The 25,004-nt window shown below is 39.3% G+C and overlaps 1 protein-coding gene across 7 annotated transcripts in view; it reads left to right on the plus strand.

The window, feature by feature from the left end:
• CAMSAP2 (calmodulin regulated spectrin associated protein family member 2) overlaps positions 1-25,004 on the plus strand; it is a 173,457-nt gene that overhangs the window by 135,114 nt on the left and 13,339 nt on the right. For 6 of the 7 annotated variants that reach the window (XM_048859874.2, XM_048859876.2, XM_048859880.2 and 3 more), the window contains 5 exons: positions 4,894-4,987; positions 6,116-6,209; positions 19,390-19,472; positions 20,035-20,104; positions 21,019-23,236. In XM_048859874.2, the coding sequence (XP_048715831.1) occupies positions 4,894-4,987; positions 6,116-6,209; positions 19,390-19,472; positions 20,035-20,104; positions 21,019-23,236 (2,559 nt within the window). The remainder of the gene's footprint in view (positions 1-4,893; positions 4,988-6,115; positions 6,210-19,389; positions 19,473-20,034; positions 20,105-21,018; positions 23,237-25,004) is intronic. The other variant, XM_048859878.2, reaches the window with a different exon arrangement.

A 25,004-nucleotide genomic window follows, 5' to 3' on the forward strand; every position in this document is an offset into this window, starting at 1 on the left:
TGCAGTGAAGATATATCCTGAAACAACTTTAAAGAGTTTGAATGTACCATTAAGTTAACATGTCTTTCTCCATATGGTTTGAATGATGTGTCAACTTTCAACTGTAGTTATTAAACTGTATCTGGGAGAGTATGAGGATGCTGCTTATTTTTATGTTAATAAGCACCGGAAGTCATATTTTGTCCCAGGTGCTGGAAGATAAGGCAGCAGCTATAATTCCATATTTTCCTGATGTAGTTCTATACTAACAGACTGCCTTCACTTTTGTTAATATGCTGTACAAAAAACTGACTGTTTATTAAGCATGATTTGTCATCAGACTGTCTTAATACCGGGAACTCTCAGAGAAGAATCTCAAATATCAATATGTGCATTCTTCTACATGCCGCACCAGATCACTTGTGATGTTCTCCTTCTCATTCACTTTACCACAACCCAATATAAAGAAGCCATGGGGTCACCGCATGAGATTTTCACATTGATCCCCAAAACCATGAAGCCAAGGGTATTCAAAATTGAAAAATCAAGCTACCAGTCTTTTTAAAGTCAACTGCCAGGTGGAGAAATAGGCTGTCCCATATGCTGTTAGATGATTTTGTATTTGAATTGTTTTCTTTAAGATATTCTCATGTTATTTGAACGTTTGCAGTCATTGTGTAGTGTGAGCACATTTCTTTGTGAATTAAAATGATATTCTATTTAGACTTCTGTCCTAATTGACTGTTTTTTTTTCTGATTACCCCTCCCTCCCCACAATTTAACTAATAAATTTTTCAATGAGACAAGAATCATGGCTTCCTCAGAATATGATATTTTAAAGGCTATATAAAATTAGCAACTTGCTAGTGAAATGGTGATACAAGGATGTGAGTCATACTATGGGGCATCATTTTTAATTTGGGTCCCTAATTTGCATGCATAAATCCAAATATTGTGTGCTCAAGTGAGCTGTTAAACATCAGAGTTTGAATGCAGTGTAGTGGTAGCCATGTCGGTCCCAGGATATTAGAAAGACAAGGTGGGCAAGGTAATATCTTTTATTGGACCAACTTCTGTTGGTGAGAGAGACAAGCTTTCGAGCCACACAGAGCTCTTCTTCAAGGCTGAAGAAGACTGAAGTCTTAAAGAGCTATCAGGGGCTCGAAAGCTTGTCTCTTTCACCGACAGAAGTTGGTCCAACCAAAAATATAACCTCGCCCACCTTGTCTCTCCATAGTTAAATACACAGTCAAATAACAAGGACACTCTATGTCTAAATTTGAATTCAACATTCCTCCTGAGGTTGTCCATTCCTTGACAAAAAGCCCTGCATTTTGGATGTCTTTATTAATGAATACAGGGTAGACTACAAATTCTTCCTTTTAAGCTGAGTATTTGCTTAAAGATCAAAATATACTCACTCAGATGTTTATGAATACTTTCATATCAGACTATGATCAATACACAAATCCTTTGTTTCATTAGCATTGCTTTAAATTTTTGTTGTATTAATTTCAAGACAAATAACCAAACTGTTCTTGTTTGAATAATGAAAATATCCTCAATCTTTTGAACAGTGTTTGCAATTACTTCAATGGCTTTAAGGGGTAAACATTTTCAGAGGTGCCTAAGCCCCATTTTCAAATATAATTGAAGCACTTAGGAGCCTGAGTCCCATTGGCTTTCAATGCAATTTAGGCTCCTAAGTGTCTTAAATTTCTTTAGAAAATAGGACCTAGGCACTTTTGAAAATTTTATCCAGGATTTATAGGCTATACATTACCTGTAAAGAACAACGTGCTTTTGAACCTATCTTAACCTTTGTTACATACAAACAGCCAGCCATGGTAAAAGTACTGTCCGTGGAATGTGTAGTTCTACAAAAGACACAGTAGAAATAGTTACTCATAGTGTCTGATACTACAGTTATATTCCGAAAAGTACAATTTATTGTAGTCGAACTCGCACTGTGGTCTGTAAAATGTTTCTGTCAAGGGCTTGGGAATCAGCAGAGTAGGCTTATGTGCCTGACTCGGAAAGTTGGAGTGGTAGCAAAAATGCAAAGATAAAACTCAAATGAAAAGTTTTCTAGAGAATTGAGGATTTGAGGCCAAAGAAGGGGCACTTGGTGCTATTAATAATAATAAATTAAAATACCCCTGGCACTGAACTCCCATTGACTCCAGTGGTGCTGGATTGAGCATTTGGGCACACAACTCCTTTTAGCTATAATAGTTAAAAATAATAATCCAGTGTCATGTCTGAAAGTTATCAACCAAGAATATAGTGCTCCTCTTTATCTTCACTCTGCAGTAGGTATTAACCAAAAAAACGCAAAAAAAGTCCCAAAGAAGAAATTAGGTACACTATCATGTGATGTGCTAGCAGGGTTGCAACCAGTGTGCTGTGATGCTTCTCAGAAATTAATAACCAGAAGAACATAAGAATAATCATCCCAAATTACAGATTCACAGAGCACCCAAATACTAAGATGATGGCTTCGCTTTTCCCTACACTGACATCTTGTGGTCAGTTTATATGATGACAGATATATATGTATATATGAGGCATGGATTAATTGCTTGTGAAAAAAGAAAAGCAATGCATGAATTGACATTTGCCAAGTCTTTTTGCAAAGCATGCTCTATAAATCTATTTGTACAAATTATCTGAAAGTTGCCTGTAGATAAAACAATGTAAATGTTTACAAAACAAAACTTTCAAAAAAATAATTTTGCTGATTTACACCCAAAGCATCCTTTTAAGCTCTGAAAACTCATTACATGTATGTGGTTTGTGTGTGAAGTGGCCTTATGTCTATGGTAAAATGTTGATCTCATTAATAGATCTACCACTTTTATTATTTCTATAATACAGTGAGTGGTCCTGCTGCTTTTTAGTTTCATTTGTAAAATTATAATAAACAATCCTACCAATGCAATTAAAAGGAAAACATGGAATTTTTAACTATTTTTAAATTATTTTCTCTATAATCTTAGTTCTGGCATTTCCTAACTTTTGAGTGTTTGACTTCACAACCTTAATTTCTTTTAACATAGAGGTGTGTCTGTGTGATTTCCTAGCTTTTCAACAAAGCAAACTGAAAACATATTCCATCAGGTGTCAGGTGGGTCATCAGGTTGGAACCTTTAGATTCACTGCACAGACATCTGCCACGAATGGAATAGCTTACAGCAATAGTGGGTTGTCATAATCTGTGTAGAGCAGCATTGCGGAGTGGGGAAGATAAGATACTTTGCCAGTGTGTTTCACGATTTGCTGGTAGCAAAGGAATGGTCAGACTCAGAAATCATGGATTCCATTCCAGACGCTGGAGGAGACACTTCTGCGTGTTCCCTCTCCCCTTGCCAAGCTTGACTGCCCTCCACCCCCAATTCCATGAGCTTTTTGTCTAGCTATTCCCAGTTTCATTTCTCCTCTCCCCAGCTCTTTGTCCCCAGTCTCCTTGTCTGTCAGTCCTAGTTTGCCCCCATCCCAGCTCCTTGTCCAGTCTGTTTCTCTTTGCCTGCCTGCCTGCCCAAGTAAATTCCCTGTCCAAACTGGCTCCCAGTCTCCCGCCCTGGGCTCCTCATCCAGTCGTCTTTCCCCCAGCTCTTTGTCCCAATCTCTTTCTCCAGTCAGTCCCAGTTGTCCCCCTCCCTGTCCACTTCCTCTTCCTTTTGCCCCACTGGTTCCCAGCCTTTCCCACCAGCTACTCATCCAATCTCAATCTGAAGTGAGCTGTAGCTCATGAAAGTTTATGCTCTAATAAATTTGTTAGTCTCTAAGGTGCCACAAGTACTCCTTTTCTCTTTATGGATACAGACTAACACGGCTGCTACTCTGAAACCACTCATCTCTGGCTCCCAGAACCTCCACCCCCATTTCCCTCCTGGGTTCCCAGTCTCCCCTGAGATCAGACTACATTATGTAATGGTGATTTCTAGACTTGAAATCTATGAATCTGCTGCCCCTCCATTTCCCAGTCCCAGTTTCAATCCAACTGTCTTGCAATCCCAGTCTCCTTCCCTAGCCAGTCCCAGTCTCTCCACCACACCAGCCATGTGTCCTTCCTTGTCCCTCCACTGCTCTCTCCAGTGTGGCTCTTGTCCCTTCCATATTCAATTCAGGCAGTTTCCTCTTCCATGCTCCAGCAAGGGGCGGGGGAGGGGGGGGACACTGAGAGCACAAAATCGACAAGCTCTTTGCTCAATGTTCCAGTGCCCAGTTGAAGCACATACTTGCAGCAGGCCCAATTTGCAGTTGCAGGGAATATTCTGCTCATCCCTGAACTGCAGCATTCCCCAGTGTAGATGGAATCTTCAGAGCTTTTAGCTGCAACACTCTAGCAAGTCTCTAATGAGCATATGCTAACTGATTTTTCAAGAAGCCTGTAACTTCGCCACAGTTGAGTGGAATTCCAAGGAGAAACCAAAAGGCACATCCCTGACACAAAGACCACCACCTGCAAATTTTCAAGTCCTTGCTTCAAGAACGAAAGCGCTAGAGAGGTCTAAAAAAAAGGTCACCAGAATTTTTTAACATGGGCAAAACAAAATATTTTTCAATAGTCTCATTCTCAGAAATGTCTGAGAACTGTTTTGGATAAAACTTTCCAGGAAAATTCAGCCTGAGGAAAATTCAGCATGGAAAAATTCAATCCAGACAGAGTTTGGTAAAGTTATAAGCAGGGTCTTATAATGGGAACTGTCAGGCAACCTTAATAATAGGTTGTGCTGCCAGCCTATTATACATATATACACTGCTGATCTGACCATCTAAGTAGTTTAACAGATTTGCTAATGAAGACTGGACAAAATACAGAGACCTTTTCTGAATGTTATATGATTATTATATTTAGGATTAAGATGTGTATGGTTTTATCTTTACCTAAATTTCCTTGATTTCTTGTAGAGTAATTATTTGGTGTTCATGGCAGAACTTTTCTGGTGGTTTGAAGTGGTGAAGCCATCATTTGTACAGCCTCGTGTTGTCATTAATCCCCAAGGTAACAAAGTATTTGTTTTTGATTTCCTGTTAACCAGTGCTGTACAAGCCCTATAGAGTTCAGGTTTCTATAGTGTAAACAGATTTAATCTACAATTCAGTTCACAGAGCTTGGCTACAGACCAGCCCCTTAAAGAGCTGAAAAGTGACTATGTAAACAGGAAACCTTCCTTGTATGAAATTTGAATGTATTTCTCAACAAAGCTGAGAGGCAGATTCCTCTTCCTTCTCATACATCATCAACAGACATGATGATTAAAGTCTTCCCTAGACCAGGAAAATTTGCTTAGCTGTAAATACATTGGTGTAATCTAGATAAGCCTTAAATTCCACTCATTTATAATCTGTGAAAACCCTGTAAACGCAGTGGGATTTTGTAGACATACCTGAGTGCAGAATTTGACCCATATAATATTTTATTGGTGAGAATGAGACACAAAAGTGAAAGTACTCAGAGCAGAGTGGTGAACAGATCAAACAACTACAGGGAGGAATGACAAAACTCTGCACCTGCATAGCAAAAATCATTTCAGGCACAATCTTTCTTCAGCAATTTTTCAGATTGATAAATCTGCCTCTCAGGCAGACCTTTTAGAGACTGTGGAGGCAAGGCAAGAATTATGTGCTATAGTACCATGGTCTCAGCACTGGCACCTGGGATCACAGTTCTGTTGTGTAGGCTTTTACTGCCTTAATATTTTTATGCATATATTGTATAATAAACAAAACATCTGGAAAAATAATTTTAAATGGTGCTAACTAAGTTATGATGTAGCCCAAATATTTCAAAATGAAAAACTTGCAAAAATCATTTTTTTCCTCTTGAAATTTTCCTCAGAAAACAAAATACTTGGTGGCTTTTTCAGTTTTTTGATTTATCAGCATTTCTTTGTGCCTCCTATTCTTCCTCTCTCCCTTTTCAGTGGCAAAATGGGGAAAAGGGGAGAGAAGAGGGGCTAAGAAAAAAAAAAGAACACTTTTCATTTAAAAAATTGAAAAAATTAAAACTTACTTGTGTAAGCTTATGGAATAAAAATTACTTCAGAATATTTCAGCCAGCTTTGTTGATAAGGTTTTGAACTGCATGATAAACTAAAATAATGTGGAGGTTTTGTCTTCTATTTTGCAGCTGAACCTGTGAAAGATGCATCTTCTGTTCCTATTTTGAATGCTAATAGAAGAAACTATATGGATAGTTCACGTGGTTCTGACTTTATAACCAGGTAATATCAGTTTCTTTTGTACCGTTTTATATTTCTCTCCCTTCCACTCAAATCAAGCACAAATATTTGATTATTTTCTGATGCCCTTTCTTGAAATGTCCAGAGGGTCTATTACCAAATAATAGGTGAAGCCAAATTTCTTATACATGATTCTGTAAACATAAAGCAAAAGACTGCTAGCAACTATTACAGAATTTTCTGAACCTGGTCCCACTGATTCCTTTTCATTCTGTGTAAGAATACATATGAAAAGATTGAGCAACCTTGTTAAATTCTGAAAATTAATTTAGTTATGAAAGTGCAGACCAATAGTTCTGACTAGAACCAGAATTGCTTGTAATATGGAAGCCTGCCCCACATAGCTCTGAGCGGGTGCCTCATCAATGAGATTCATTATCTGCATTTCCGGTTCTGGGCTTCACTTTTTCATAATCTCTCAGTCCTGCAAGTCATGAAAGTACTCAACTCTCATTTAAGTCAGCGGGAACTGAATCTACTTAGCACCTCATAGGATTGGGCCCATTCAGAGAGTTTGCAATTCATCATCTTCTGTACAGTGGAGACCAGAATGGAAATAATAAACTCTGATTTGCTTGTGATCTACAATATAGAGGATTTGAACTCTGTCACCAGTGCGCTAACATACTGTACCGCAAGGAACCCTTGAATCTGGAGATTCAACATGCAAACCAGTCAGTGTGTTCAACTCCAGCAGCCCCAAAACTTGAATGTATGTTATCAGGCTTCACAGCTTGTCCCAGTAAGATGCTATGTAAAATAACCAATTGTTTTTGTTGCTTTTTAGTGTTCTTGCAATATTTGCACTTAAAATAGTTACTTAGGCTATGTCTACACTACCGCTGTAAGTCGACCTATGCTACACAACTTCAGCTACGTGAATACCACAGCTGGAGTCGACGTACTTCAGGTCGAGTTACCTACCACTGGGTCTACATCGTGGTGAGTCAACAGGAGTAAATCTCCCGTCGACTTACCTTACTCTTCTCATCAGGGGTAGAGTACAGGGGTCGACTGGAGAGCAATCTGCAGTCGATTTGGTGGGTCTTTACTAGACCCACTAAGTCGACCGCTGTTGGATCAGTCTCAGAGCATCGATCCCCGCTGTAGTGTAGACTTGCCCTTAGAACTAGCCATTCAAAGAAGAGGAATGAATGCTTCAATGGAAGAGCCTCTTGAAGTACTAGAGATCACATTCTTGGAGATGGAAAAAGGATAAAGCCTTTTCCTTGTCATACTGGTAGTGCACCTATATATTGGTGTGATGGGTGCCTTTAGAAAACCATTTATAATGCTACTTCTGGTGGTAACAGGTAGATTAATTATAGCAGAAGGGAATTTAGACAGACTAACACACAGAAATTATGATGACTGAAGAAATAGGGAGAAAATCTCAGGCATGACTTTTTCTGCCTGGCAGCCATCGTTGAACTATGTTAAACTTTGTTCAGCATATATGAGGCCAAGAAAAGAGCTTGTTTTCCTGAAATCCAAAGTGGTTATTTCTAAACATTATAAAGAAAGTGAAGTGAAAGGAAAAATACAGAAAAGACCAAATGCTGGTCTCACAGTGGCACATCTTTATACTAGCTGTTAGAGTCATGAATTCTTAACTGAGGCAAAATCAAAATGTGGCATAGTTTATTATGAGGAAATCCTAACATTGTGAAAGAGTGGGAGTCCAGAGTAGTGTGTTCACTAAATATGTTTTGCTTTTGTTGATATTAAAAATAGGGCTGTCAATTAATTGCAGTTAACTCACGCGATTAACTCAAAAAAATTAATCGTGATTTTAAAAATTAATCACGATTAATCACACTTATAACAATAGAATACCTATTTAAATTTATTAAATATTTTGATGTTTTTCTACATTTTCAATATTGATTTCAATTACAACACAGAATACAAAGTGCACAGTGCTCACTTTATATTATTATTTTTTATTACAAATATATGCACTGTAAAAATGATAAACAAAAGAAATAGTTCTTTTCAGTTCACCCCATAGAAGTACTGAAGTGCAATCTCTTTATCGTGAAAGTGTAACTTACAAACGCAGATTTTTTTTTGGTTACATAACTGCACTCAAAAACATAACAGTGTAAAACTTTAGAGCCTACACGCCCGCTCAATCCTAAGTCTTATTCTGCCAATTGCTAAAACAAACAAGTTTGTTTACATTGACGGGAGAATGCTTCTTATTTACAATGTCACCTGAAAGTGAGAACAGGTGTTTGCATGGCACTTTTGTAGCCGGCATTGCAAGGTATTTACATGCCAGATATGCTAAACATTCATATGCCCCTTCCAGCTTCGGCCACCATTCCAGAGGACATGCTTCCATGTTGATGATGCTCATTAAAAAAAAATGCATCAATTAAATTTGTAACTGTACTCCTTCAGGGGAGAATTGTATGTCTCCTGCTCTGTTTTACCCGCATTCTGCATATTTTCATGTTATTGCAGTCTTGGATGATGACCCAGCACATGTTCGTTTTAAGAACATTTTCACAGCAGATTTGACAAAACGCAAAGAAGGTACTGATGTGAGATTTCTAAAAATAGCTACAGTACTCGACCCAAGGTTTAAGAATCTGAAGTGCCTTCCAAAATCTGAGAGGGACGATGTGTGGAGCATGCTTTTAGAAGTCTTAAAAGAGCAGCATTCTAATGTGGAAACTACACAACTCAAACCACCAAAAAAGAAAATCAACCTTCTGCTGGTGGCATCTGACTCAGATGATGAAAATGAACATCTATCAGTTCGCACTGCTTTGCATCATTATCAAGCAGAACCCATCACCAGCATGGAAGCATGTGCTCTGTAATGGTGGTTGAAGCATGAAGGGACATATGAATCTTTAGCACATCTGACATGTAAATATCTTGCAATGCCAACCATGTGAATGCCTGTTCTCACTTTCAGGTGATATCGTAAACAAGAAGCAGACAGCATTATCTCCTGCAAATTGTAACCAACCCTGTTTGTCTGAATGATTGGTTGACCAGAAAGTAGGACTGAGTGGACTTGTAGGCTCTAAAATTTTACATTGTTTTATTTTTTAATGCAGTTGGGCTTTTTGTACATAATTCTACATTTGTAAGTTCAACTTTCATGATAAAGAGATTGCAGTACAATACTTGTACGAGGTGAATTGAAAAATAATTTTTTTTTGTTTTTTACAGTGCAAATATTTGTAATCAAAAATATATATAAAGTGAGCACTGTACACTTTGTATTCTGTGTTGTAATTGAAATTAATATATTTGAAAATGTAGTAAAATCCAAAAATATATAAAATAAATGGTATTCTATTGTTTAACAGCGTGATTAATCATGATTAATTTTTTTAATCGCTTGACAGCCCTAATTAAAAACTTTAAATTCATTTTGACTTTAGTCTCCCGGTTAAGTTGCCTTACAGTTGTGGAGTCAGTGTATGTCTTCTTTTCATTTTGTTCTCTTGCTCACAGTACAGTAGAGATTGTGGAGAAGTTTACCTTATCTCTGCTTAATCTTTTGTTTGATGGAGCCAGAGAAGGCCTTCAGTTGATCAGAAGTGGAACATGTGTTGTATGACTGTCACATTTCAATATGGGCAATAGGTTTATTGATTATGACTTCGGGGCACAGAAGGAAGATAAAATTAGCATTGTAATTGGCTATTTGTCATATTATTTTTATTTAGCTAATCTGGTTAATCATGCTCAGTCTCTTCTGAGTGATAGAATAGAGAAACCTGTTGTTGTAGCAACCAGGCAAGGTACCAACAAACTTCAACAGGACTTTATTTTTAAAGTGGAAACCTCTTTACCAAGCTGCTGCTGGACCCTCGGTAGCTCTCACTCAGCCTCCTCTACTCCTCTCCCCTCTTTTCTGTTTCCTGTCCTTTCAGACACCCAACAGCCAGTGCTCCCAGTTCTAACAATTACAAGCAGCATCTAAATACCACATTCCCTCCTCTCTTAAGAAACTCTCCCAATTAAAATAAACATTGTTGTTCTAACCACACGAACCAATATGAAACAAGACACTATACTGTTGGAAGAAATATTACACTGAAAACACTACATAACATAGTCTCTAGTCCAGACAGGTGGTCATCTGGGTCTGACAGGCCATCTCTCAAGCCCAGGTTGCACTACAACTGTCTTGGTGTGTTGATACTACAGTGAAGTCATCTAATGCAGACCGGGTGTTGGCATAATCTCCTCTTGGTGCATAGGCAGATGCAAGATAAGAAGCATTCCATACCTGCCCATCAGAAAGTCGATAGGTGTAAGGTCCCTTCTTCTCTATCATTTTAAGAGGAGCTGTGAATTTATGGTCCCCTTTGCATAAAATTCCAGGTTTTCGTATTCTAACAAAGGAACCACACTCAAACTTTGGTTCCTTAGCACCCCGCCGCTTGTCTGTGAAAGCCTTATACTTTGCTTGGTTCTGTTCAACTGTTTTTTTCACATCCTCCTCGGTTGGGGCATCAGGTCGTGCCTTTAACAATCCAGCAATGTTCAGTTTAGTATTCATCTGTTTCCCATGCAGTAACTCTGTGGGTGATCTTTGCGTTGTGGCATGTCGTGTAACCTGGTATGCTTGCAAGAAATCAGTAGTGAAGGGTATCCACAATTGCCCTTCCAGTTCAGCCGTTTGCAAACTCTCTTTCAAACTTCCGTTAAACCGTTCGATTTCCCCATTGGCTTGAGGGTAATGTAGGGATGATCTTCTGTGTAAAATGTTTCTCTCTGCTAGAAAAGTTTCAAAATCCAGGGAAGTAAATTGTCTGAAACCAGTTCTTTGGGGTTACCTTCCCTGCTAAAAACTGAAGAGAGGAACTTAATTACTGTAGCAGAAGAGATTTGCGATGTAAACACTACCTCAGGCCATTTACTGAAATAGTCTATTAAAGTGATGGCATAACGGCAGTCACTTGGAGCAGTATCAAAGGGTCCTACAATGTCAATCACCACTTTTTCCCATGAAGATTCAGGAAGAGGAACAGGCTGTAATGGAGGGGTACATGTCACTGCTGTTTTATCATGCATTTGGCAAGTGACACAGGACTTTATGAGTGCTTCAGTTTCAGAGTCCATCCCTGGCCACCAATACAGATCCCGTAGTCGTTGTTTGGTTCTGACAATTCCTTGATGAGTATCGTGTGCCAGGTGTATGAGTTTTGACTGTAATTCTTCTGGCACAAGTAGCCAGTGTGTACCTCATAGCACACAGCCATCAAGCAAAGAAAGTTCATCCCGAACTCTAAAATAAGGCAGCAAAACTGGGTCAAGGTTTTTAGGGTTACTGGGCCGTCTCTTTGTTAGAAATTCCCGTAGTTTTTGTTGATTTGGATGCACTGAACAAGCAGCTTGAAATTATTCTTTTGTAACTGTAGTAAGAGTGCTTATAATAAGCGCAACTACTGCATCCTCATCCTCCAGTGGACCATCTGGTGACGGCAAAGGAAGGCGAGAAAGGCAATCAGCTACCACATTTTGGTTTCCTGGCTTATATTCCAGTTCATAATTGACAGAGAGTAGTCTTGCAGACCATCTAGCAATATGATATCGTGCTCTTCCCAGTCCTTTCATGGTGAGCAACGTCGTCAAAGGACTGTGGTCTGTGTGCAACTTGAACATGCAGCCCCACAGGTAAGTTCTCCATTTTTCAGTCGCCCAGACACAAGCAAGTGCTTCTTTTTCAACTGTAGAATATTTTCTCTCAGCATTACTTAGTATCCTTGAAGCAAATGCAACAGTCCTCTCTGTGTTGCCCTCATGAAGTTGTGTGAGGAAAGCCCCAAGTCCATAATCAGAAGCATCAGTAGTTACAATTGTGGGCAATGCAGGACTCAATAGTGCAAGTACTGGACTATGTACAATCAAGTCTTTCACCGTTTCGAAACTAGCTTGTGCATCCATTGTCCACATTAAGGGTGAACTTCTCCATAGTAATTCTCGTAACGGTTCAATGACAGAAGCATAATTGGGAATGAATTTTGCATACGAGGAGGTAAGACCCAAGAAAGAACGTAAGGTTTGCAAATCTGTTGGAGGAGGAGCATTTGAAATTGCCAGGATATGATCTGGATCAGGTTTTAGTCTAGCCTGTGAAATTGTATGCCCCAGAAAGGAAAATTCAATTTGTCTAAATTTGCATTTGGACCTATTGAGCTTGAGTCCTGCTTTGTTGATGCAGTTTAGTACAGACTGCAGGTTATTGTCATGCTCCTCAGAATTATTTCCAAACACAATAATATCATCCAGATAGCACTGAACTCCATGTTGATTCTTCAGAATCAATTACATCATTTTTTGGAAGGCACTTGGGGCAGATGTGAGACGGTATGGAACACGTTTAAAATGAAATAGTCCCTCATGTGTAATAAATGCTGTGAGGTCTCTGCTATCTTCATGCAACATAACCTGGTAGTATGCAGTCTGCAAATCAAGAGTAGAAAGCATCTTTTCTCCATAGAGGTCTGCAAATACTTCTATGTGAGGAAGAGGATGGCTGTCAATCACAATAGCTTTATTTGGCTCCCTTAAGTCCACACAAAGGCGAATGCCTCCACCCTTCTTCTGCATCACTACTATAGGTGAAACCTATTCCGAGGAGTCAATCTCTTCAATAATGTCCTTTTGAACAAGTTTTCTAAGTTCCTCTGAAGCAACTTCCCTGACTGAAAATGGTAAGCATCGTAACTTCTGTCGTACAGGCATCACATTATTCTGCATTTTAACTTTATGCAGAAGCCCATAAGCACAGCCAAGTTTCTCCTCAACCTGGTGCTGGGTCCCAGCTGAAACTGGTGTGTGTACCACAAGAGTGCTTTGCTGTGGAAGATCAATTCATCCATTAACTCCCCTGAGATTTAAAGCAGCCAATAAATCTCTGCCAAGGATAGGAGTGCCTTTGTGGACAATGTAGAACTCTGCAGTTACACAGCAATCACCAAAAGTAACCATCGTTGGCAGGCAGCCATGTACTTGACTATGGTTTTTCAAATAGCACACCAAGAGAAGTTTGGGTTCAGTAAGAGGCACATCTTTAAAGTAATGCAAATAGATGGAATCAGGTAGTATAGATAATGCTGAGCCAGTGTCCAACATTAGCTGAATAGAGTGTGATTTGCCAGAGGGTATGGCGGAATCATTTATTGTGCACTTTATTTGTTCTGGAATATGTACAGTAGTGATTTTGTCCACGCTCAGCACAGTAACGTCTGGTATTGTAACTGCATGCACTTGTTGATTGAACTGGCTGCTGCAACATACTTTAGCAAAATGCCCAATCTTTTTGCAATAATTGCACTGAGCTACTTTTGCCATTCATCCTGTGTAGCTTACAAGCTGTTGTGGGGATCCACAGCAAAAGCATGCTTTTACTGTATTTTTAATTTTCTGATTCAGTAGTTTTTCATTAGGTTTCCTCTTGTAATCAATCATTTGTCAGCAGTGTGCCCTTGTTGCCAAGAAGGCCAATGGCATTTTGGGATGTATAAGTAGGGGCATAGCGAGCAGATCGAGGGACGTGATCGTCCCCCTCTATTCGACATTGGTGAGGCCTCATCTGGAGTACTGTGTCCAGTTTTGGGCCCCACACTAAAAGAAGGATGTGGATAAATTGGAAAGAGTCCAGCGAAGGGCAACAAAAATGATTAGGGGACTGGAACACATGACTTATGAGGAGAGGCTGAGGGAACTGGGATTGTTTAGTCTGCAGAAGAGAAGAATGAGGGGGGATTTGATAGCTGCTTTCAACTACCTGAGAGGTGGTTCCAGAGAGGATGGTTCTAGACTATTCTCAGTGGTAGAAGAGGACAGGACAAGGAGTAATGGTCTCAAGTTGCAGTGGGGGAGGTTTAGGTTGGATATTAGGAAAAACTTTTTCACTAGGAGGGTGGTGAAACACTGGAATGCGTTACCTAGGGAGGTGGTAGAATCTCCTTCCTTAGAAGTTTTTAAGGTCAGGCTTGACAAAGCCCTGGCTGGGATGATTTAATTGGGGATTGGTCCTGCTTTTGAGCAGGGGGTTGGACTTGATGACCTCTGAGGTCCCTTCCAACCCTGATATTCTATGATTCTATGATTTGTCTGCAGTGATGGTGAACTTTTCTGCAAAGGAGTCACAGCCTGGACTATGCCTCCTGTATCCATGCTCATTATTTTGGCTTCAGCTGTAGCTGACTCAATCTGAATAGCAATGGTTATTGCTTTTTCTAGTGTAAGTTGTGGTTCTAGAAGTAAGCGTTCTCTGACACGAAGCATGGTTGTTTTCTCAATGAGCTGGTCTCTAATCATCTCATCTGCCATATTCCCAAAGTCACAAGTTACAATCAGACTCCTCAGGGAAGCGGTATACTGCATTATTGTCTCCCCTGTTTTCTGCTCACACTGGTGAAATCTGTAGCGATTAGCTACTACATTCATTTTTGGCACAAAAATGTTCTTTAACGCAGTGAGTGCAGTCTCATATTTATCATCTGCAAGGGGAAAAGTGTAAAATATACGCTGCCCTTCTGCTCCAAACAGTGGATTAGCAGAGCATGCTTTCTTACTTCAGAAATCTCTGTAGCAGTGATTGCAAGCAGATAAGTCTCAGACATATGGATCCAGGCAGTAAAAACAATTGGAGGCTCACCTGGGCTTTGCAGAAAGGGTACAGGTGGATTCAGAGGCAGAAGATCCACCCTCATCACCAAAATGTTGTAGCAACCAGGCAAGGTACTAACAAACTTCAACAGGACTTTATTTTTAAAGTGGTAACCTCTTTACCAAGCTGCTGCTGGACCCTCGGTAGCTCTCACTCGGCCTCCTCAACTCCTCCCCCCTCCTTCCTGTTTCCTGTCCTTTCAGACTCCTTACAGCCAGTGCTCCCAGTTCTAATAATTACAAGCAGCATCTAAACACTACACCTGTCAAGCAGGGAATGATATTTCTTACTACCATTAGGTAGGGCCTGATTCTCCTTTCACACTGATGTAAGTCAGGAGCTATTCCCCTAAAGACAATGGGGCTACACCAGTGTATATCCATTATAAGTGAGATAAGAATTGGAGCCCTGGTCAGGGATGTCCTTTATAAGTTTCATAAAAGACAGCAAATGGCTTCACTTATACTTAAAGTATTGAACTTTTATGGAGGCAACTGTATTTACCTTATATTTTAAAGAAAATGTTAGCTTAAAACTGAATCAGTAGTACAAGAGAAGGAAGTATGTAGCTTGCAGTTATAAAAAAACAGAGTTGAAGCCCTTCATAAGGGATTTATCTCCGGTCTGACAGAGTCCTTCAATGACATAAGCACCTTTGTTACACCAAACAGAATTCCCCATATTGAATAAAAAGAGACTCTGTCTGTGTAGATGATTTTGGCTTCCAGAGTGAAGAGGATAGATAGGAAGCTCTAAGACAGACATTTGAATTCCATTTGTAGAAGGCCCCTAGAGATCTCAGATCTTAAAGGGTTCTACTTTTATTACAATCATTAGGACTTCAGAGTTAAGTATTGTCTGTAAGCTGCCCCAATTATATGCTTTGACACATATGCTGAACTTGTAGTAGGATCTGTTTCTTGAGACCTGTTCAGAACTGTAGTACAAACCATCATCAATATTGTATATGGGGTAGCATATTGTACTGGTTCATCATTGCAATAATAGTTTTATTGTCTCTATAAGGATTAAGTATAGTTTCTGTGTTGGAATATTATGAGCCCACTAACTGATTATCTAATTGTAGGGTCTCTTGTTTTTATCATCAAATGCAGTTCTTTGTACAGTCTGGTAATAGTGCACAGCACTTCATGGCAAATAAATAGATGGCATCTACCCAAGGAGTTGGGTTTATAATGCTAGAAAATTAATAGCTCATGCCACTGTCAGGCTTTTCCTGAGTGGATGATGTGATTGGGATTTAAGCAGGTGGATTTTCTTTCTGATGGACAGAATATTTTACAGATCTTTTCCCAATGACATTTTCTTTTAAAATAATATATAGACATTGGAGTATGGAATAGGCATTTTTTAACTGAAATCTAAAATAAGGGTATAAACCTCTATGCCAGTTATCCACTGCTTAGAGAAATCTGCAGAAATAATCAAACAGGAATTTTTATTCAATTTTTGTATGTACCCATGGAAAATGCTTTATTCATTCATCCATATTTTCCATTAGCTCACAGTAATGTCCTTCTCATGAAGGTTCTTTAGATGCCGGTATACACTACACATTAGGCAAAAATCACATGAGAGCAGCAGATTGTGCCTGCGGTACAGGGTTCTCTTTGTCTTATTGCTAGTCATGTGTTTTTTAATTAAATAATGAAAAAGTAGTTGTAACCTTTGTTGTATCGCATTACATTAAAAAGCAAGTTGCAAAAATCTACAGAGGTATTTGTAAAGAGCCTATCACTATAGTGCCTAGGAAATAAGACATTATCAGGGCCGGCTCCAGGCACCGGCTTTGCAAGCAGGTACTTGGGGCGGCATTTAAAATGGGGCGGCAATCCGTGTCCCGCAGCGGCAATTCGGCGGCAGCTCCACCGCTCTTCCCACTGCCGTGGCTTTTGGGCTGCAGCTCTGTTGCTGTTCTGGGCCGGGCGGCAATTTGGCGGCAACTCCGCCGCTATTGCGGGGGCGGCAATTCAGCAGTGACTGCTTGGGGCGGCAAAATTGGTAGATTTCAGAGTAACAGCCATGTTAGTCTGTATTCGCAAAAAGAAAAGGAGTACTTGTGGCACCTTAGAGACTAACCAATTTATTTGAGCATGAGCTTTCGTGAGCTACAGCTCACTTCATCGGATGCATACCGTGGAAACTGCAGCAGACATTATATACACACAGAGATCATGAAACAATACCTCCTCCCACCCCACTGTCCTGCTGGTAATAGCTTATCTAAAGTGATCATCAAGTTGGGCCATTTCCAGTACAAATCCAGGTTTTCTAACCCTCTACCCCCCCACACACAGACTCACTCTCCTGCTGGTAATAGCCCATCCAAAGTGACAGCTCTCTTCACAATGTGCATGATAATCAAGGTGGGCCATTTCCTGCACAAATCCAGGTTCTCTCACCCCCTCACCCTCCTCCAAAAACCACACACACAAACTCACTATCCTGCTGGTAATAGTTCATCCAAAGTGACCACTCTCCCTACAATGTGCATGATAATCAAGGTGGGCCATTTCCAGCACAAATCCAGGCTTTCTCACCGCCCCCCCCCCTTTTTTTCCCGGGGACACACACACATACACACACAAACTCACTCTCCTGCTGGCAATAGCTCATCCAAACTGACCACTCTCCAAGTTTAAATCCAAGTTTAACCAGAACGTCTGGGGGGGGGTAGGAAAAAACAAGGGGAAATAGGCTACCTTGCATAATGACTTAGCCACTCCCAGTCTCTATTTAAGCCTAAATTAATAGTATCCAATTTGCAAATGAATTCCAATTCAGCAGTTTCTCACTGGAGTCTGGATTTGAAGTTTTTTTGTTTTAAGATAGCGACCTTCATGTCTGTGATTGCGTGACCAGAGAGATTGAAGTGTTCTCCGACTGGTTTATGAATGTTATAATTCTTGACATCTGATTTGTGTCCATTTATTCTTTTACGTAGAGACTGTCCAGTTTGACCAATGTATATGGCTGAGGGGCATTGCTGGCACATGATGGCATATATCACATTGGTAGAGCCGCCCCTGGACATTATATAAATAAATTAGATTACATGTCAGCTCTATTGAACTGACACAACACAATGAAAAATGTTTTTTGAAGTATGCTTTTTTGTTCAGATTAAACATAAAAAATAGTAGTATGTAACTCCTACAGTTTGATTGGGAATGTGTATTCACCAGAGGTGCCTTCCCCGGCATCCCGCTCCGCCGCCAACTGGTCCTGTGAGGGGATGGGCTCCAGAGTTAAAAACAGTTCTTGGCTGTCCACTTGCCTGCTTAACATTCTTTTGCTTCTCCTCCTCCTCAACAATGTCCTCCTCATTGTTGCTCCACAGACATGCCACCCGGGGCTCCCAGGAAGTATCCACAGAGCGTTTTGGGGTAGTGGCGGGTCACCACTGAGAATTATATGCAGCTCCTCATAAAAGCAGCATGTGTGTGGGGCCTCCCTTGTCTTCTGGTACGCTTCCCAAAGCTCCTTTATTTTCATGCGGCACTGCTGCGTGTCCCTAGTATAGCCCTTCTCCCCTATGCCCTGCACAATCTTGGCATAGATATCAGCATTTCTTCTGCTGGATCGGAGCTCTGCCTGCACAGACTTTTCTCCCCACACAGCAATAAGATCCACCACCTTCTGTGTACTCCATACTGGAGCGCATTTGCTGCCTTGAGTCTCCATGATCAGCTGTGCTGGCAAGCTCTCCATGCTGATCAAATGGGAAATGAACATTCAAAAGTTGCTGGGGCTTTAACAGGGGAGTGGTTCTTTCCTGTGTACCTGGCTGATGTTCAATGATGTTGAAAGTGCTCTCCAGAGTGGTCACAGCGAAGCACTGTGGGACACCTGGAGGCCAATTCATTCAAATTCCACAGTGCAGTGTCTACACTATCCCCATGTCAACCTGTGGATGTGGAATCAAGTGCTACACCTCTTGCAGAGGTGGAATACAGAAGTCAACTTTACAGGCCACTTAGGTCGGCGGAAGGGTCTCAGTAGTGTAGATACATACATTATTAGATCAGCTTAACATGGCTTATGTTTGCCTAAGTTTGTAGTGTAGACCAGGCCACTGTCTGCTGTGGACAGCAGGAAACCTCTGCCTTTGTTTCTTTACATTATGTGCTGTGGTGTGTGTTGCCAAGATCAAACCTAAAGTGACTTTCATGAGAAGAACATTAGCATGGAATAACTGAAAAGACAGATGTTTTACCAATAAACAAACATTTTCAGTAGACATTTTTTGAAAACTACAGAGAAGCTTTCTATTTTAATTTCTGTGCAGGTTTCTTTTTGCTTTAGTGGTGGTAATTAAGATGCTTGTACTTTTTTATTTAATAAATTCATAATGTTTCAAGAGCAAAATTACATTTGGCTGTGTTCCCTCACACAGAAATAAACTACTTCTTGTACTGTACCAATATACAAAGTTTGGCTGCATTCTTCTAATGTGGCCTCTATCTATTACTTTGTTTTGCTTTACAGTGTGGAGGGTCCAACTTTTACACCATCCCATCAACTTCTGCCTGTTAGGAATACTCACCATCAACCTTACTCAGCTGCTCCAGGTAACAGCATTGTACTGGGTTTTTTGGATAAAATATTATCTATCTTGTTTTGTTGATACTCTTGCACGATATCTTGATGCAGAACTCCCATTGACTTCCGTGGGAGATCCACACGTGGATAGCTTACAAGGTTGGACCTATAACTTCTTGTGATAAGCACACACTCAAGACAGTGGTTTTTGTGAGGAATTACTGGCTGTACACATTTTATGAAGTTTGGTTTCCACTCTAAGTGGAATATGGCTTTCAACAGTTATTTATAAAATAATTAATATTGTATTCAGTAATAAATTTACCTTTATCTCTTTACTGAGTGATGGGTACTGTGTGCACATGATATAATTCATGTATATGATTGCCATACTTTTGTTTACATTAAAATAAAGATCATTTTACATAAAAACCAAAAAACCTCCAAAAATTTGATAATTTACCATTGAAATATTTGAAACAATGAAAGCAACCGATTTGCTGTACTAACTTGTTTATTTTTAAATGATTTTCCAAGTATTTCCATACATTGTAACTTAGTTACATTGTATTCTATTTTAATTCCAATTAGGAGCCATTAGAAGGTCCTCATCTATGTCTTATGTGGATGGATATGTAGGGACTTGGCCCAAAGAGAAAAGGTAAGTTATCATTACATAGAAGCTGGTTTAAGAAGTAACTGTGGATCAGCCACTAAACAATACTGAACTATATTTAACATAATTTGGACTTTCAAAAAGCCTTTAACAGGAGGCTTTTAAGTAAACCCAAGTCGTCACAGAGTAAGAGGTAAAGAAATATTATTGAGTAGAAACTAGCTCATAGAAAAGAAAACATAGGAATAATTGATCAGTTTTTCAACCTGGTGAAAGGTTAACATTGGGTACTCCAATATTTCATATTATGACTGGTGGTGTTAAATATATTTGTCTGCACGCAATATACTTGAAGTGCCAATAGAAGTCATCAAGATCAGGAGTAGGATTAAAAAAAAAAAAAGGTACTTTTCTATGGATAATGAGAATAGGCTGATGAGAGAGGATTTTAGAACAAAATAGAAAGGCTATAAACTCTTATGTTGTAGGTATAAACCATCACTGTTTGGCTTCTTTTACTTTCCTTTGACGTATCTGGTACTGGCTACTGTCAGAAAGGAAGGATGCTGGATTAGATGGACTGCTAATGTGATTCAGTATGACCAGTTCCTATATTCCTAAAATTGCTTAAGTGTATTACAGATTGGCAGGAATATTTTTTTTTCTCTCTGAAGTTACCCAAAATGAATAAGCATATTTTTCATATGAAAATACAAGCATACGTGTGGTTATAATTTAATACAAGTAATTAGAACAAACAACAAAAGCATGAGACTGAATAAGATGTTATATTCTATTTAATTTTGTATTTTCGTAATGCTAGCAAATGAAGCTAACCATATCTCATTAGTACACATAGTGTACTACAATTTTAGATTGTTTTTTCACAGTAATGTAAGTTTGTTTATTGTATTAAATATGAATTGTTTAACAGCTTTGTTTATTTTAATCCCATTTAGATCTTCGATGCATGGAGTTTCATTTGACATTTCTTTTGATAATGAAAACAGTATTCAGATATCTACTCCAAACAGAGGAATTACTAGATCTGTTAGTAATGAAGGCCTTATGCTAAATATCAACCGCATGCCCAAACACATTAGGAAAAACCTGTCCTTCAAGCCAGTAAATGGAGAAGAGGAAACTCAAGATATTGAAGAAGAAAAGGACATAGTATCTCATATCGACCCAAAGGCCAGTGCATCTCTTAACACAAATGAAAGGAATGCCAATGAAAACAGCCAATACAAGCTTCCAAATGGAGCTCTGCAAAACAGGGTAGTTATGGATGATTTTGGCAATCAGATTGAGACTCCAAGCATTGAAGAGGCTTTGCAGATAATTCATGATACTGAAAAATCTCCAAGTGTTATCCAGCCAGACCAAATTACAAATGGGTTCTTTCTTCATAATCAGGAAATTAGCATCTTGAATTCAAATATTAAACTAAATCAACCTAATCCTGATGTCATTACAGACACAAAAATTGCCCTAAGTCCTGTGACTGACAATACTGAAGTGGACACTGGAATACATGTTCCTTCAGAAGATATTCCAGAAACTATGGATGAGGATTCTTCTTTGAGAGATTATACTGTAAGCATGGACTCTGACATGGAAGACCCACCTAAATGTCTTCAGGATTATGATATACGAGCTAGCAACCACAGAGAGCTATTAAGTCCCTGTCCAAGCTCAATAAGTACCAAATCGCAAGCTGGCAGCAGTGCTTCTTCAAGCTCGGGAGTCAAAATGACCAGCTTTGCAGAGCAGAAATTCAGGAAACTGAATCACACAGATAGCAGAAGTAGTGGAAGCAGTTCTCAGAAAACTACCCCAGAAGGCTCTGAGTTGAATATTCCTCATGTTGTTGCTTGGACTCATATACCTGAGGAAACACCTCTCCCTCAAGGAAGAGACACTACACAGTTGCTTGCTTCAGAAATGGTCCATCTTAGGATGAAGCTGGAGGAAAAGAGGCGAGCCATTGAAGCACAGAAGAAGAAAGTGGAAGCTGCTTTTACTAAGCAGAGACAGAAAATGGGAAGGACAGCATTTCTTAATGTAGTGAAAAAGAAAGGTGATGGAATATCACCTCTTCGAGAAGAAGCAGCTGGAGCTGAAGATGAAAAAGTATTCACTGATAGTAACAGATTGAAAGAAAAAGACATACAAAAACCAGTTGAAGAAATTAATAAGACTGCAGAGGTAATAAAGGAAAGTGCTGAAAATTCTCAGGCCAAGTGGTTAAAGTCCCCTAATACACCTATGGATGCTGAAAAGCAATGGAACTTAGTAAGCCCCGCAGAAGAAACCTTAAATGAAGGGGATATTTTAGAATATACAAAATCTATTGAAAAGCTAAATGCTTCTCTACATTTCCTACAGCAGGAAATGCAACGCCTATCCCTTCAGCAAGAGATGTTGATGCAAATGAGGGAGCAGCAGGCCTGGGTTATTTCACCTCCTCAGCCTTCACCTCAGAAACAAATCCGAGAGCTTAAATCTTCAATGAGGCAAACAGGACTGTCATCTCCCATTGCAGCATTTGCTTTGGAACCTCCTCGCCCTACTCATCAATCACCACAGTCTTCTAATAGGAAGAATGCCTCTTTCCCTGTTAAAATACAAAGGACTCCCAGGCCAAATGAACTGAAAATAATACCTTTTAATCGCACCTTAACTGCTCCACGGTCTGTGGATAGTCTTCCTCGTTTGAGAAGATTTTCTCCAAGTCAGGTTCCCATTCAGACTAGATCATTTGTATGTTTTGGAGATGATGGAGAACGTATATCTGAACCTCAATTAAAAAGAAATCTTTTGAAAGAAGTCAAACCTACAGAGGATGTAGCAAAAGAACAACAACAACAAAAAGGTACTTTGGAAGAATGTGAACAAAAAGTGAAGGAAAAGGAGATCAAGCCTTTCGAATCTAAGGTTTCTGAAGTATTATCTCAGCCCATCACAGAAACTGTCTGCCTCACCCCAAATGAAGATCAGCTAAGCCAACCTGTTTTGCCAACACTGATTCCTAAAACAGCTAACCTAATTGAAGTTTCCCTCTCAGATTTGAAACCACCAGAAAAGGCTGAAGTGTCTGTTGAGAAATATGAAGGTGAGAGTGATAGAGAACAATTCGAGGATGACCAAAAAGTGTGTTGTGGATTCTTTTTTAAGGTAGGTGAACTAGAACAATGCATGAGTCTATTGGAAACATTTTACTTTTTCAAAGGGAGGCTTTTATTTCATAGATGACTTTTCAATAACCACTTTCCACTGAGGCCAACTGCATATAGTGATTAAAAGTGTGTCTCAAATAAATTTGTTAGTCTCTAAGGTGCCACAAGTCCTCCTTTTCTTTTTGCAAATACAGACTAACATGGCTGCTACTCTGAAACCTCTCCGCCATTGTGACTCTTAATTGATTTGGGATCATAGGGATTGTCAATATCTGCCAGCAGTTTTCACCACCTCTTTCAATTCATAAAGTTTAAAAGATGTTTGGGGATTTGGGGAGGGGGGAGTAAAGAAGAAGCATATTGAATATAGGTACATTTTTTTTTCTTTTAACACAAGCTTTAGTGCCCACACAAACCAATTTCTTTCATGTTCTTTACTTCCTGACAAAGTTATATAAGATTTCGGAAATTTCATCTCCTTAGAGTACTCTGCGTATTTTAAAAGTGTCACATTTTATATGTGTAGTTAAAAAATTAATATATTGTATACTAAAATGCCTATGTGTAGGCAGAATCTTTTAATCAAAATGTGCATTTTAAAAAGGCAGTTTGGATGCTGAAAGCCACTACTGTTTTGAATGTAGTCTTCAAAATTTTTCTTGGAGTGCACAAAATCTTGCACTGCACTGTTTGAATACCATATATTTAAAGTGATACCGAATTGAGACTGCCTTCTCATGGCCCAGGAACACAGTTTTAGCATATTTTATTCCCTTTTTCGTTCATCACTGAAACTGCTGCATCCACAATATGCATACCCTATCTCCCTCTGGAAACCAATCCATGGTGCTAACAAAATATACTGAACTGGCCAGCAGAGGTTGCTTTATATATTGCATAGTCACATGCTCCTCCTGGAAAACTGTCATCCTCTCCACGTGCACAGCCTACAGTTAACTGTGTTCATTCCTGAACCCCTTGAATTTCATATGATAGTGCCTTGTTACTGCTATAGTACAACTATACAAGCTAACTTAGAGTAATAATGGCAAACCTTTGTATCTTCTGTTTTAATCTGCTCTGAATCCGCCATTTGGAAAGAAAATAGAATTATTTGCATCCATCTGACGAGCAGCAATTTGTGCACATGCATCAAGATCTTTCCCATTACAAATCCTGTTCTGTTTTTGTTTGTTTTTTTTAAGAGTCTGTGAGTGTGTAGAGTGCAATGTAAGACACCAGTCCTGCACTATGGTCCACTAATATGGACACCTCCACTCAGAGTCTCATTGAAGCTAATGGGACTCTGCAAGTGTGCAAGGGTTTATGCTGTTGGATCTGAATAGGATTATGGTCTACAACTGTAACATCTTAACTGTATGCATTGTCTAACTTCAGTATCATCTTTGATGTTTTAACTGAGAAACAGAAACTCTATTACGGCAAATTGTTAAATTAAAACAAAAATTAAAGAAAACTAACTTCTGTAATTGCAGGGGATAATGTGAGATGGACTTTAATTTAACAAATATAAACCCCCTGTAGAATGTCAGAAAAAGTAATAGTGAGTTATTTCTTATTTCCTTTTTGTGGTATTCTTTTGCAAATGTTTAGATTTTTGTTATGATAGAAATAAATCAGTTGGGCCTCAATCCTGCAAACAGGCACTAAGGACCTGATTCACAACCCACTGAATTAATGAAAATATTCCCATTGACTTCAAAGGGCTTTGGATCCAGACTCCTGAGTTCAGTGTGACTACTCAG

The sequence above is a fragment of the Caretta caretta genome, chromosome 8 (assembly GCF_965140235.1).
Source record: "Caretta caretta isolate rCarCar2 chromosome 8, rCarCar1.hap1, whole genome shotgun sequence".
Lineage (NCBI taxonomy): Eukaryota > Metazoa > Chordata > Testudines > Cheloniidae > Caretta > Caretta caretta.